The sequence below is a fragment of the Brachionichthys hirsutus genome, unplaced genomic scaffold (genome assembly GCF_040956055.1).
Source record: "Brachionichthys hirsutus isolate HB-005 unplaced genomic scaffold, CSIRO-AGI_Bhir_v1 contig_610, whole genome shotgun sequence".
NCBI classification, from domain to species: Eukaryota; Metazoa; Chordata; class Actinopteri; order Lophiiformes; family Brachionichthyidae; genus Brachionichthys; species Brachionichthys hirsutus.
Window position 1 is genome coordinate 101,373 of NW_027180429.1, and position 16,163 is coordinate 117,535.

The 16,163-nt window shown below is 46.5% G+C and overlaps 1 protein-coding gene and 1 long non-coding RNA gene across 2 annotated transcripts; both read right to left on the reverse strand.

Moving 5' to 3' along the window:
- Positions 1-9,642: 9,642 nt before the first annotated feature.
- LOC137914850 (uncharacterized) lies at positions 9,643-10,508 on the reverse strand. The gene is given in 2 exon segments (XM_068758346.1): positions 9,643-9,914; positions 9,917-10,508. Coding segments are annotated over 2 exon segments (864 nt in total).
- Positions 10,509-14,339: 3,831 nt separating this feature from the next.
- Positions 14,340-14,825, reverse strand: LOC137914849 (uncharacterized). The gene is made up of 3 exons (XR_011106425.1): positions 14,735-14,825; positions 14,563-14,641; positions 14,340-14,472 (listed from the first exon to the last, which is right to left on the reverse strand). It is a non-coding gene; the product is annotated as an uncharacterized lncRNA (long non-coding RNA).
- Positions 14,826-16,163: the final 1,338 nt, after the last annotated feature.

Genomic DNA, 16,163 nt, shown 5'->3' on the forward strand with positions numbered 1-16,163 from the left:
AATTTCCAAAAATCACACGGAAGGTCTCTCGCCAAGCACATCCGGCCAGACAGTGTCTCCTGTCCGTCTGGAAAACTCTTCAGTCATAAAAAAATAATAATAAATAAATAAATAAATAATAAATAAATTTAAAAATAAATAAATTTAAAAATAAATGAATTTAAAAATAAATAAATTTAAAAATAAATGAATTGAAAAATAAATGAATTTAAAAATAAATAAATTTAAAAATAAATAAATTTAAAAATAAATGAATTTAAAAATAAATAAATTTAAAAATAAATAAATTTAAAAATTTAAAAATAAATAAATAATTCATTTAATTAATTTTAAGTTATATTGCACCAGATCAGAACAGACAGCTGTCTCACTTTACAGGTATAGGCAGCCCTTCTGCAAGAGGAGAAGGTTGTTCTGCCAGTTTCAACTTGTTTTCAGGTCATTTTGTTGATTCCAGTCTGAAATCTGCAGTAACATGTCTTTTTGTCAGGCTCTGCCAGAAGAAGCTTGTTCTGACAGTTTCAACTTGTTTACAGGTCATTTTACTAATTCCAGTCTGAAATCTGAAGGAACATGTCCTTTTGTCAGCATCTGCCGGAAGAACCTTAGTTTACAACTAATTTTAAGATTCTTATCGAACATCTATAATTCAATGTTTATACACAAAGACGGTCATTGTCCAAGGTTCAACGTTATACAGAAGAACAAGATGCAGTCAGCTGTTTGGTCGTTTCCCTGCCAGTTTGACAAGTTGGTCTCGACGCGACCAGAAAAACGGCACCCCTGATTAACACATATTTTGTTGTTAAATTATTGTAATTTTTAAAAATATGATATAACTCATGAAACAACCAATAAACAAATCAAAATCCTGTTTAGTTTTTCGTGATAAAGTAATTTTTGAGCAGTCATGTGACACTGCGATGCATCATGCTCAGGTGCCAGGAATACCCCTCAACATTTATTGGAAAAACAAAGCGTTTGTTTTCTGCTATTACAAATATTCTTGGAGGGATGCCGTCTTCTGTTTTGCATGCCGCCCCTTCCAGGTTGACGGTGGCGTGGGGGACTCGTTTCACACGGGCATCAGTGACAGTGAATTGGGCCGTAAACTGAACAAGCATGCAGCCTCCCAGGCACACCTGAACTGGTTAAATGGAACAGCTTTAAAGAGAGTGCATCTGCAGGAACTGTAGCAGCCAAACGCTCTGGAAGCCACAAGTCTGCTGTTGAACAGAACAGATCCGATTTATGCGAGGTCGTCGACATCGTGAGGCGACTGTCTAAACTCGGATTGCCATTTCGTGGACGCAGGGAGGGACACGAGTCAGAATCACGAGGAAATGTTCTTGAGGTTTGTGACTTCTTCTCCAAGTATATATGCTCCACTGAACCTTTAACACCTGTAGCAAATGCGATGCTCCTTGAGAAAGGCAAATCGTTCCTGATAGCTTTATCTCTGAACATCTTGCATTTTTTGAGGGGCTGCGGCTTCTTATGGATTGGGCACTCACGATCTGGTTCCTCAATTGTCTTTGTCCCAGAACAGCTTTTCTCTGCAACATCTGTTCTGTGTACTGACGCAGTGGTTTTGCGGTTGTAAGGAATGGACTTTCCTGAGCATGTGGAAGCTTGACTTTTATAGCTTGACATAACAATGCTTTGATAATTTCTCATTTTAGCTTGTTGCTGAACAAACTGCATGAAAACTGAAAAAGGAGAAAATGACACTTTGTGAGTCTCCCTGTGCTGTGTCCCCACAGTTGTCCACCTTTCCTGTAGGCTGAAGGGAAGTTTTTCCACTATTGGTCTCGAGCTGTGTCTAGGTATGCAATCCCTGCTAGTGCGCCATCTGCTTTAGCACAGTAACTCTAAAATAAGGGTTCCATTAGGTTGTTATTTATTTGTTCGGCTCAGAAAGTCCTCTACCTTCTTCAAGAGTGCGTCTTCAATATCCTCTGAGGAGCCGTAACACCCCTCAAGGTGCTGCCAGGCCATTATCACACCGTCAGAGGGCCTTAAGATTATGGGAGCAGCAAAACCCAAGGGCTATGGACTGTTGACAACACTCCCCTGCGTGTGAATGGTTTGGTCTCATCAGATACATGGCAAGTGAAGCTGTCTGTTTGCAGATTCCAACAGAGCCCCAGGCTTCTCTGAAATGGGAGAGGATCTATTCCGAGGTCCAAATCCCTTAAATCTTTTGCGCGGTCCTCCACAGGAAATGCTTCCATGACTCGGTTACGATTTGATGCAACTTCCTGAAGTCTCAGATTAGATTCAGCTAACATGTTCTTGGTTCTTGTCAACAGATCAATAGCATCTTCTGGCGTGGCAACTGCTGTGAGTCCATCTCAACAAACTGTAGCATCAATGCCATGTTCTACCTCACCCGCTTGCGCTGCCCGCCTCATGAAGTAGGTGGCGACAGCGGGCGACGGGCATGAACAAACATGAACTTTCAGCCTGTACTCAACTACGTTCTTAGTGATATCGCTTCCTTGAACCAGAGATAGCAAAGATAGTGTTCTCTCTGTCTCTCTGTGTTCTCCGCTCAGCTCAAAGCAATAAAACATTTGCTGTATATCTGCTATCAGCTGCTACCTGTAGGCTCCTTCCGAAACCCCAATAGCACCCCAATCAGAGTGTTGAGATCGGGCCCACTAAGGAGCACTTGGTTTAGGGATATGCCATCACACTCTGCGCTCGAATCAAAAACGATCCCCAAATAAGATGATGTCTCGCTCTGGACCTTTTTACACATAGCTTTCTTAACACTATCCAAATACATTGTATACAACGAAGCACGAACCTGTTCACACTTTTAATCATCTCTTTTAAACATACAAAACATGAATTCACGGATGTCTTTGAACAAAAGACATAACAGCCCCTTTCATGGTCTTATTTCATGATAACATTGCCTAATATTTATTATAAAAATTCTAAATGGTAGTATTATAATTACATGCAGCATCAAGGAAGAGTATTAAAAATGTAATACGTATACAGGTCGTATTTAATCCATGTATTAAATCGCTGGAAAAAATGGATTGGCTGTTCTTTTCGGAGCTAACGTAGTTAGCCAGTTTCTCCCTTGTGCCGGTCTCCAGCTCAGAGAAATGCAGAGTTGCGGCATAAAAATTTGCCACAAGACATTTTGCAAATCAACGTGAATAAGAAACACATCGGTCGAGGCCCAGATTAATAATTGAGGCAATACTTGAGATTGAACTGCAGACAGCTGGGAGTTTCTGTACATATTTTAATATGCATAAATCACACCTGCGTATAAGTCGCAGGACCGGCCAAGCTATGGAAAAAAAGTGTGACTTATAGTCTGGAAAATACACTCATCTAATCAGTCCGAATTCCTCCCACATAGTTTGTCACGCGTGTTCGTACAAATAGTTCTACTTTCATGTCGGGACTTCTTGCAGACGACCAGGAGAGGCAGGCACCCCGGCTATGCTTTAACGTGATTTCTATTTGCCACAGTTCTCGTGCGGTTCGTTGTGTCCACTTTACTACCAAAGGAAGGACGGGTGACGGCGTGGGTCGTGCTCATCCCATCGTCCACTCTCAGCACATTACAGCATTGTGAGCAGCCGGTTAAGTGTCCTCATCCCAGAATGAATTACACACGTCTTCTGTGACTAGAAATCTGCCACAACTTGACATGAGTGGATTTGTCTGTGGAATAAAAGACGAGACAAAACAGAGCACGTAAAGAATTTATGCTCGGGATGACAAATACTGAATTATTTTAATAAAGCAAACATGAAGACTTCTTTACTTTGCATTTAATACTTAAGGTCATCGGGAAATCTGTACAGAATTACAGCTTAAAGCGTTTTTTTTTCAAGCCAGCACTGATCGTCCAGAAGGCAGCGATTTGGATGGAGAACCCTTAAATACAAAGTGGACAAGGCTGTATAAATAATAGAATGTGCAACGTACGGCATGTAAAATATATACTTTGTATATTTATATGTTTAAAACATGCTGATTGGCTAAAGCCAGACAACTTTGCGCACACACACTCTCCAGCCGCCGTGTAAGCCACATACACACAGTTTGGTCACATTACAAATAGATCAGGACACAGACAATACGTTGAGAAAAGCTTTCGTTGGAATAGTGCTGCTCGTTGGTCGAATGGCTGAAGGCTCGATGTGTAACGGGTGAAGAGCAGTGAGTCGGTATACTTCAGTCAAGTATACCTGGATAGAATTCAATTCAATTCAATTCAGTTTTATTTATATAGCGTCAGATCACAACATAAAGTCATCTCAAAGCACTTTACAGGATTAGCAGGGAAAGACCTGCAGGGAAACACAGAACCCAACTTGACCCACAAGAGCAACGGAGGCAAGGAAAAACTTCCCTTTAACGGGCAGAAACCTTGGACAGAACCTAGGCTCATGGTGGACGGCCATCTGTCTGGCCGGCTGGGTTGAGAGAGAGAGAGAGAGAGAGAATGGCAGGTCGGAGACGAGTCAAGGAGATGGATAGGGAAGTGATAGTGAGACAGAGCAGGAGCAGACAAAAACTAAATGCTAATGCTAGCGACGTGGACATCAGCGCTGAGGCCACAGGTCCAGGTTCTGCAGCACCACGGACAGAAGGACTAGCGACGTGGACTTCAGTGTTGAGGGACACAGGTCCAGGTTCTGCAGCACCACGGACAGAAGTACCTGAAAGAGAGAGAGGGACAAACAGCGGGAGAGAGCAAACAAGACTACGGGGAATAGAGACATATTGCACACATATATTTATAACATAAATAATCAGATAAAGAGGGAGGAGCTCAGTGTGTCATGATGTTAAGCCACCAATGCTGCCTAATGACAGCAGATTGATTATACTGATTACTGCATCGATTAGTTATAAGCTTTGTTAAAAAGGAAAGTCTTTAATCTACTCTTGAACATAGAGATGGTGTCTGTCTCAGGAACCAATCAGGGAGCTGATTCCACAATAAAGGAGCTTGATAACTGAAAGCTCTGCCCCCCTGTCTGCTCTTGGAAATTTTTGGAACCACGAGCAGGCCAGCGTTTTGGGACCGCAGGGTCCTAGTGGGGCAATACGGGATAATCATCTCTGTAAGGTAAGGAGGGGCCTGGCCAGTGAGGGCTTTAAAAGTAAGTAGAAGGATTTTATATTCAATCCGTTCCCTAACAGGAAGCCAATGCAGAGATGCCAGAACAGGGGAAATGTGTTCTCTCAGTCTGGCCCCCGTCAAAACATGAGCTGCTGCATTCTGGATCAGCTGGAGATGTTTAATAGACTTTTTTGGGATGCCGGACAGTAAGGAGTTGCAGTAGTCCAGTCTGGAAGTCACAAAGTCACGTCTCCCTGCACAAAGCTCACGCTTCCACCAGGTGAGCTGCCCCTCAGTCTGGCTGCTGAGGATGTGGTGAGGTCCCTGCGGAAGATCAACCCCCGCAAGGCTGCAGGCCCAGACAACATCCCGGGCCGGGTTCTGAGGGACTGTGCCGATCAGCTCTTCGAGGTGTTGACCGACATCTTCAACACCTCATTGTCCCAGGGCTCAGTGCCGACGTGTCTGAAGACAGCCACCATCATCCCTGTCCCCAAGACCTCCACCGTTTCATGCCTGAACGACTATCGGCCGGTTGCTCTGACTCCGATAGTCATGAAGTGCTTTGAGCGGCTGGTGATGGGGCACATTAAGGAGAGCGTCGATGACAGCGTGGACCCCCATCAGTACGCGTACCGGAGGAACCGCTCCACCGACGATGCGATCGCTTCAGTGGTTCACGAGGCCCTGAGTCACCTGGAGACCAGAGATGCTTATGCCAGGCTGCTGTTTCTGGACTTCAGCTCGGCATTTAACACCATCATCCCGCAGACTCTGGTCAACAAACTGGTGACACTGGGGCTGAGCCCATCGATGTGCAACTGGGTTCTGGACTTCCTGACGAACAGGCCGCAGACTGTGAGAATCCGCAACATCTCCTCCGCCCCCATCATCCTCAACACCGGCTCCCCTCAAGGATGCGTTCTGAGCCCTCTGCTGTTCACCCTGCTGACGTATGACTGCAAAGCCAAGTACCCGGGCAGTCACATCGTCAAGTTCGCAGACGACACAGCAGTGGTGGGACGCATCCACAACAACGACGAGTCGGAGTACATGCAGGAGGTGGAACATCTGGTGCAGTGGTGCAGAGATAATAACCTCTGCATCAATGTGAAGAAAACAAAGGAGATGATTGTGGATTACAGGAAAGGAGGCTACACCCCCCCTCCCCTCCACATCGGAGGAGCGGCTGTCGAGGTGGTCCAGAGCATCAGGTACCTGGGCGTGCACATCGCTAGCGACCTGACATGGAGGACTAACTCAGCCGCCTTAGTGAAGAAGGCCCACCAGCGCCTCTACTTTCTCAGGAGGCTGAGGCGAGCAGGTATGGGCTCCCCTGTCCTGGCGTCCTTCTACAGGTGTGCGGTGGAGAGTGTCCTCTCATCCTGCATCACGGTGTGGTACGGCAGCTGCTCTGCTGCAGACAGGAAGGCCCTGCAGCGGGTGGTTAAATCGGCCCAAAGGACTTCGGAGAGCAGCCTACCCACCGTGAGTGACATTTACAGCAGGAGGTGCAGGAAAAAGGCAACCTGCATCATGAAGGACCCCACCCACCCTGCACACGGACTATTTTCCCCCCTCCCATCTGGGAGGAGGCTGCGCAGCATCAGGGCCAGAACCACCAGGTTCAAAAACAGTTTCTTCCCTGATGCTGTGAGGGTTGTGAACAGTGGATAACTCGGAGGCCAAATGCACTGCTTCCGTGTTGGACCCAAACGGGGATTGTGCAATCACTTTGTCACTTTGTCACTTTTTAATTTTGTGTATATATTTACTTTAAGTTGAATGAATGTGTGTTGTGTGCCTCGAGCTGGGACCTGAGTGCTGTTTTTCGTTTGTGCATGAGAGTGTATGAATGACATTAAAGATTTCTTGATTCTTGAAAAGCATGGACTATTTTTTCTGCATCTTTTCGGGTTAGTAGGTGCCTGACTTTTGAAATATTCCGAAGGTGAAAGAACGCAGTCCTTGAAATATGCTTTATCTGGGACTGAAATGACAGGTCCTGATCAAAGATTACACCCAGATTCTTGGCAGTGGTGCTGGTGGACACTGAGACGCCATCTACAACACTAGAACAGACATTTCTGAGATGCTTTGGCCCAAGAACCAGAACCTCAGTTTTATTTAGATTTAATAACAGGAAGTTCTCGGTCACCCAGGAGTTAATGTCCTTAAGGCACGTCTGAAGTCTAACCGACTGATCGACCTTGTCTGGCTGAACGGACAGGTACAATTGAGTATCGTCCGCATAGCAGTGGAAATTTATGCTATGTTTCTTAATAATGTTACCTAAGGGTAGCATATACAGCGTGAACAGAATAGGTCCAAGCACTGAACCCTGTGGAACTCCATATTTAACTTCAGTGTACGTAGAGGATTCATCATGAACACGTACAAACTGAAATCTATCAGATAAATATGATCTAAACCAGTTTAATGCAGATCCTCTAACACCAACAGATTGTTCCAGCCTCTGTAACAGAATCTGATGATCTATTGTGTCAAAGGCTGCACTGAGATCTAATAAAATAAGCACGGAGACAAGTCCATTATCAGATGCTATTAAAAGGTCATTGGTGACTTTAACTAATGCTGTCTCTGTGCTATGATGAGCTCTGAAACCCAACTGAAAAACCTCAAATAACTTATTGTCTTGTAAGAATTCACACAGCTGACTGGAAACTGCTTTCTCTAAAAGCTTTGACAGGAATGGAAGGTTTGAAATTGGCCGATAGTTAGCCAAGACATCAGGATCTAATGTTGGTTTTTTGAGAAGCGGTTTAATGACTGCTGTTTTAAAAGACTTGGGTACATAGCCTGTGAGTAGGGATAGATTAATTATATTTAGCAAAGCAATACTGATTGAGGGGAAGACTTCTTTAAGTAGCTTAGTTGGGACCGGGTCTAAGAGACAAGTGCACGGTTTAGATGAGGCAATAGCTGCACTCATTTGCTGCAAGTTAATGGGGGTGAAGCTATCCAAGTAACTATCAAGAGTAACAGCCGTATCTCTACTTCCATTGCCAGGGGGGGGGGGGGTCAATGCCACACGAAGGCAGACGCTGACGAATGACGTCCCTAATCGATTCGATTTTGGTACTGAAGAAGTTCATGAAGTCTTCACTACTGAGACCTGTCGGGACAAAAGGGTCAACAGAGCTGGCGCTTTGTGTCAGCCTAGCTACGGTGTCAAAGAGAAACCTCGGATTAGATTTGTTCTCTTCTATTAGAGATGAGTAATATGCTCCTCTTGCCTTGCGGAGCGTCTTCCTGTACATTTTCAGGCTGTTTTTCCAGATTAAACAAGACTCCTCCAATTTAGTTGAGCGCCACCTTCTCTCCAGTCTTCGGGATGTTTGTTTTAACAATCTAATTTCAGAATTGAACCACGGAGCTTTCCTTCTTGGTTTTAGTTTTTTAATTCTTAAGGGGGCGATGGAGTCAAGCGTCGTGCGCATCAAGTCCCCAGCACCACTTACAAGATGATCTATGTGGGAGGGGCTAAAGTTACCACACGACTCCTCAGTAATGTTAAGGCTTGATAAAGAGTTTAATGCTGATGGGATCACTTCTTTGAATTTAGCAATAGCACCATCAGACAGACATCTAGTCAAGGCAGTTCTGTTTGATGGAACGTAGTCCAGTAATACAAACGTAAAAGTGATGAACTTGTGGTCTGATAAAAAAGGGTTCAGTGGAAATACAATTAATTGATCAATATCAATACCATACGTGAGAACCAGATCCAAGGCATGATTAAAGCTGTGGGTGGGTTCGTTCACTATCTGGGAGAAGCCAATTGAGTCCAGTAATGAGAGGAAGGCAGTAGCAAGGCAGTCGTCACTGACATCTACATGAATGTTAAAATCTCCCACAACAAGTATCTGTTCTGCTTTCAGAACTAAGCTTGTTAAAAATTCTGAAAATTCTGACATGAATTCAGAGTATGGGCCTGGAGGGCGGTAAACTATAACAATCAGGACTGGCTGGCTTGATTTCCATGTTGGGAGTGACAGACTAAGAATAAGACTCTCAAAGGAGGTATAGTTTAATTTAGGTTTAGTGTTAATCTGGAGCTCCGAGTTATAGATGGCTCCAACTCCACCTCCACGGCCGGCGTCTCGAGAAATGTGAGAGTTAACATAACTCTGAGGCGTGGCATCATTTAAACTGAAATAATCTTCAGGACCCAGCCAGGTTTCAGTCAAAGAGAAAATATCAACATGCTGATCTGAGATCAGATCATTTATTAAAAATGCCTTTGACGCCAAAGAGCGAATATTCAAAAGTCCACATTTAATGGTTTTACTATTATTAATTTCTGTGGCAGCAGTTTTTATTTTTATAAGGTTTCCAGGAGTAACACGTCTCCTGTACAATTTAACAACCTTAGGGGGTCGGGGAACAGACACCATCTCTATAGACACCATCTCTATGGGGTTCTGGATGGGGTTCTGGGTGGGTGACTGATCCAGAGGACGCTCAGAGATGGGTGTAGGACTACATCTCTGACTCCTGGTCCCGACTCTGGATTGTCAGGGTTTTGGTTGTCTAACAAACTCGGTCAGATTGCTAGAAATGAGAGCTGCGCCACCAAACGTAGGATGGACACCGTCTCTCCTAATAAGACCAGGTTTTCCCCAGAATGTCTGCCAGTTATTTACGAAGCCCACGTTGTTTTCCGGACACCACCTAGACAGCCAGCGGTTGAATGACGACATGCGGCTAAACATATCGTCACTCGTCAGATTGGGGAGGGGGCCAGAGAAAACTACGGAGTCCGACATAGTCCTAGCAAAGCTACACATGACTCAATATTAATTTTAGTGACCTCCGACTGGCGTAGCCGGACGTCATTAGTGCCGACGTGGATTACAATCTTACGGTATTTACGTTTAGCTTTCGCCAGCAACTTCAAATTTGATTCAATGTCGCCCGCTCTGGCCCCCGGGATACACCTCACTATGGCCGCTGGAGTCGCTAGCTTCACGTTTCTGAGAATGGAGTCACCAATCACCAGAGTACTGTCCTCAGCAGGTGTGTTGCTGAGCGGGGAAAATCTATTAGAAACGTGAACGGGGCGGTGGTGAACCGTAGCGGGCTTCGGACTATGCTTCCTCCGAACAGTCACCCAGCCGCCTTGGTGTCCCGGCTGCTCGGAGGCAGCCCGGAGACGGTTAGCGGCTCGGTCCGCACCGCTAAGGGAGGGCTGGCTAGCTATCAAAGCTACTGGATTCGCTTCTATGGTGCGGAACCGTGTCTCTAAATCATTTAGCCTCGTCTCCAACATAGCAAATAGACTACACCTCTTACACGTTTCACTGTCAGTAAAGGAGGCAGAGGAGAAGCTAAACATTTGACACACTGAGCAGGACAGCGGAGAGGCAGAGGGAGAAGCCATCGCTAGCTAGCTAGCGGTGCTAAAAGCTATTCGGTAGTTAGCTTATCAAACCAAAGGAGAAACGCCCCAAAGAGTTGCGAAAGTTGGCGGCGTTAATCTGCTAACAATAAATAGGACAGGGAGTGACGCAATACCCTCACCGGGGTACGTCAGTCTCTCATGCCAGGGTGCTTCTCGAACGGATGTTATGTCCTGTACCACCACACCACACACCACAATGAGTACAATTCCCGTGTCACCTCTGGAACGTCCCAGATGTACATTCAAAGAGGGGGCGGAGCCGAGCAGTGCAACCCTTCATAAACAACAACCCTCAGAAGATGTCGGGATGTCTTGTGTGGGCCTCCATAGTCCAACAACCACAAAGCACGAGTGCCTGGGACGTCTGATGGAGACACGTGGTGTCTCATCTAGAGGTCAGCTCGTCCGTCAGTACCTCATTCAGGGTTTCAGTGACTGTGTGGAGTTGCACATGAAAGCTATCAAGAAGCTACAACAACATTTCAGAGACTGACCTCTGGGATTACGGTCAGGAATCTCATCTTCTGAGTGTCGTGTTCCCCTTTAACCCTTGTGTGGTGTTCATATTGTTGTTACTCAGCCAGTGTTCGTGGGTCTGATGGACCCGTTGCATTTTGTGGCTTTTAATGCCTCACAATCAAACTTTTTATGTTAAAATACTGAACAGATGTTTACCTTATCCCAATTACAAGCAGTATAAACAATATATATGGTTAGTATTTGCCCTTTACCTTTGTTGGGTCACATTTATAAAAAAAAAATTGTTTAAAACATAATAAAGAAAATCAATTAAAATCAAGATATGAGTGGAAACACATTTACAAGTGAAGCAAGGTTTTTCAAAACTACTGACTTTTATTTCCTTGAACTTGAAATTTAACCCTTTCAGGTGCACAACACAAGCTGAACTCAGAGTAAACATATCAGTCAAGACAACACATCAGCCCCATTGAACACATGGCCTTTAGCCGCTAGCCTATACAACACATGAGGGGCAGAGCTTCACTGTGTGTGTTGCAGATATATTTTTTGCACTTGATGCACGTATATTGTGTTTTCCTGTCCATCTTGGGTCGGACACTTCGCACCGCTTCTTCTTGTTGCTGGTGTTCACAACCTAGAATAATGAAAAGATCAGACATTTTACTAACACCTCTCTCTCTCACAAGACATGAGTGCCAGACATGCACTGCAGCAGCATCACACACTTACTTCAGGTTCTGCAGACTGTGGTTCTGTAGGTTGGATGGACAGGGCACTAGCATTCTCCTCCTGAATCCTCCTCACCATGGCTGCAGAGGCTGGGGTTCTGGGGATATGTTTTCTTCTCTGGATTTGTGGTCTCACCAATGCCTTTCCCAGATTCTCAAGAAAGAGCCGTCTTTTCTGCAGCTTCACTCGTTTCCACTCTGGGTTCGTGCCATCCAAATGACAAAGGCATTGTACGCTGAGAGAATATCACCAGTGGCCAGCGTAGAGTCCTCCGTTTGCAGCTGTAGGCCGTCACCAGCTTGCCCATGTTGTCTACCCCTCCTTTTGCGGCATTATAATCCATGATGGTCTTGGTTTGTGATGTTCCTGGTCACAGATTCTTCCATCCCCGTGCAGTGTACTCATGAGTACCACATTCTTGCCTTTCTTTGGCACATAGGATACCAGGGATGTGTCAGCCGTGTATACAAACTTGGAAGACTTGACAGGCCTGTTCTTTGAAGTCAGCAGTTGAGGTGGGAGCTCTGAGCATCACAGGCAGCCCAGATCTCGCACATTTGACCCACTGATTTTCTGTGTACCTACATTCTGTCATCCTCCTGTCTAGGCCTGCTGTGTGTGTAGGTATGTGTGTGTGTGTGTGTAGGTGTGTGTGGGGGTGTGTAGGTGGGTTTGTAGTACACACAACATCAATTTCCACACTTCTATTAGCCCCGGGTCCAGTGGACCCGAACATCTTATATGTAATAGAAATGTGTAGGGGGGGGTGTATGGTGTGTTGTTATTAAATATGTATTCTGATATATGTTCTTCACATAAAATGAGCCAAAGCCAGTGAGTCTCAGTTTGAAAAAATAATTAATTGTATCCTTTTTCTTTTAATGAAAAATGAAAACGGGTCCCACAGACCCGAACACCACACAAGGGTTAAACCCTTCATATTGTTCACAATTATTAAACACAAGAATGTCTTTTTGGCTACAAGAACCCCCAAAAGCTGTTGAGGTAAGTGTTTCCCCTTCTGGCAAGCCCTGGTCGGGTTGGTTCCTGTTCTGTAGAAGCTGAACGACTTGCTCCAGCTCCACGGCTGACCAGGCTGGGTGGGTGGGTAAGGGTCACACAACTCCACTTTGGAACGGCGTGGAGCTCAGCATGCTGATCTGTGTAGCATGAAACCCGGCGCCGGACGCCGGACGCCACTCCCAGGCAGGGTTAGCTGGAGGAAGAGAGAAAGAAGCTAGCTTTGTCTCAGAAAATAGCAAAGCTGCGTGCAGAACTCCACGTATGACAGGAGATCAAGCACAAATGGAGCGTTACTCATCTTCTGTGGGTTAGATGTGCTCTAGATCAAAGTCAGAGCACAAATGGAGCGTTACTCATCTTCTGTGGGTTAGATGTGCTCTAGATCAAAGTCAGAGCACAAATGGAGCGTTACTCATCTTCTGTGGGTTAGATGTGCTCTAGATCAAAGTCAGATGCACGAAGACAAGCCTATAACGAGTCCTCGCTCCACTGGCAACAAAAAAACCATCAGACATCATCAAAGCTTATATTTTAACCATCAAGACTAGATGGTCAGGAGCCCCAACAAACATGCATGGCCACAGGCCGCCACCACCACCATAGCAAGCAGTCAACCAGGACCGTGTCTGAACGTTCGGTGCAGCAAAGACACTTTGTGGTTGGAAACCAAAACACACATTTAGGAATGTAATGCTTCACGGGGAATAATGTGGTGTCCCCTGTCACCCTGTTTACGCTTTATGTCAGTGGTCCCCAAACTACGGCCCGCCCCCCTGAACAATCCCAGATTAAAAGATAAAAAAAGGAAAGAAAAGAAAAATCTTTTTTTTTTATATATTTGGAATTATTATTATTATTATTATAAACCGAAAAACTGCCCCCCCTTCATGGAGAGACAATTATTTCAGTCATTCCTAAAGAACGAGGGGAATTACCGGCCCCAAAGGGCTCTTTGTGGTGGGGGCTCCTTTCATCTGAACTACTTTTGTGTTCAAAACATGCACGACCTCCCCCCTGGGTGAACTCAGCCCCCCCCCCCATAGGTCAGAAGATAAACTACACGCATCCCCGATAACACGTTTTACACATTTTGCCGTTGAATGTTGGCAGCTCAGCAAACAGCGCTGCAGTCATCACTGTTTGATGCCTTTAATGCCCCCACCTGCTCTTGCTGGTCGGGGGCGGGCGACTGGGCCTCCTCGTGGACTGGCTGGGCTGGACTTTCATGGAGGTGCGTGGCGAGCAGCGAGCAAACTGCTCTGCTGGGGGCGGTTTCTTGGGGATCTTCTTGACCAGTCGACTGACCCACTTCTGTTGCTCCTCCTGGGATAGGGCCAGCAGCAGGAGGTTTTTGGCCGTAGACACATCATAGTTCACTGGGGGGGGGCAGAGCCAGAGCGCATTAGTCATGAATCACCGTTAATTAATAGACAGGCCCACCTTTGCATGGCGCGACGATGTCCTCCTTCTTCTCCATGTGGTCTTTGTGACACTTGATGTGGCAGCGGCGGCACTCCAGGGCAGGCGGGGGCTTGAACATGTTCCACAGCGGCTTGGTGCAGGCCTCGCAGCTAGCAGGGAAGTGGTAGAGCGTGGGGACCAACTCGTGGCCCTTGTGGCAGATGTAGCTGGACTTCTCTCCACAGGCCAGCGGCTCCACGGGGAACTCCTGCTCCTTTTTGCTCTCGCCCTCATTGGCATAAAGAATCTGGAACATTGACAACACAATTGTGTGTCTCAAATAAACAAAGACGATCAGCAAGAGTCAGGATTCCAACAGTAGATCACGGAAGCAGACCTGGAATATCCTCGGGATCTCTTTGGCGTCGGCACGGTACACATCGGTTTGGGTGACGGGCCTCACGTGGAACAGTTTGCTGTGTGAAGACAAAACCATCATTCCTACAGGACGCAGTGAGACCCGTCCCCGTCTGTCTTCTCAGCAGAGGTGGACAAGCTGCTCTACTCACTCTATATCTAGCACCATGTAGGGAATGGACTGCTCCTTGTCTTGCTCGTTGCTGTAGAAGAGAATCTTCTTGCTGCTCACAACGACATACTAAAGCAACAGACGTGGGACCGTCTCCACCCGGACCCCGTTTGATCAGCAGGAAGTGATGTCACAACGCGTGTCCCGTCTCCACCCGGACCCCGTTTGATCAGCAGGAAGTGATGTCACAATGCGTGTCCCGTCTCCACCCGGACCCCGTTTGATCAGCAGGAAGTGACGTCACAGCGCGTGTCCCGTCTCCACCCGGACCCCGTTTGATCAGCAGGAAGTGACGTCACAGCGCGTGTCCCGTCTCCACCCTGACCCCGTTTGATCAGCAGGAAGTGATGTCACAGCGCGTGTCCCGTCTCCACCCTGACCCCGTTTGATCAGCAGGAAGTGACGTCACAGCGCGTGTCCTGTCTCCACCCGGACCCCGTTTGATCAGCAGGAAGTGATGTCACAGCGCGGGTCCCGTTTCCACCCGGACCCCGTTTGATCAGCAGGAAGTGATGTCACAGCGCGTGTCCCGTCTCCACCCGGACCCCGTTTGATCAGCAGGAAGTGATGTCACAGCGCGTGTCCTGTCTCCACCCGGACCCCGTTTGATCAGCAGGAAGTGATGTCACAGCGCGGGTCCCGTTTCCACCATGACCCCGCATTAACTAATCTGATCCAGATTCAGGTTTAGAGCTGCATCTGCAGGACAGACAGCATCCAAAAACACAACAGACTCTGTCCTCAAAGAGGAAGACGAGTAAAAACATGCGAAGAAGAGGAGGAAAAACAGAACGGACAGAGATCAGGTTTCTCATCTGGAGAACATGATTCAACCGTCCGAAATACGACACCGCTGCAGAAACACTGAAACACTGAAGCCCAGCGACATTCAGCAGGAAACGACAACGGTTCCGTTCAATTGTTAGGAACGTAGAACCTTTAAATCTCCACGCCGACGGGGTTCTGATAGTCCAAGGCCTTGAAATTAAAAAGCAGAACCTTTCCGGGAATTCCAGGCCCACGTTCTCACGCCAACAGAAACGACAGCTGAATGTCATGTGACCCGAACACAAACATCAGGTTCTGGAACAAACACGGTTCTACTCTCAGTCAGAGGTTCTCATCAGGTTAACATTTGAACACTCGTTCACCCCACACTGAGAAAATCCTGATCTCATTCTGACAAAAACACACAATGCAGACGGAGGCGTGTCAATGTGTGTGTGTGTGTGTGTGCGTGTGCGTTCGTGTGAGGTAATGTCAGAATATCAGGCCCATTTAATTGAAGACACACACATTGGTTAAATATCAACTGGAATCATTAAAATACCCAGAATCCTGTGTGAGCCGGGAGGGGGTCTGTCCGACACACCCTGATCCGTGTGACGTCACCCTGCACACCTGAGTCA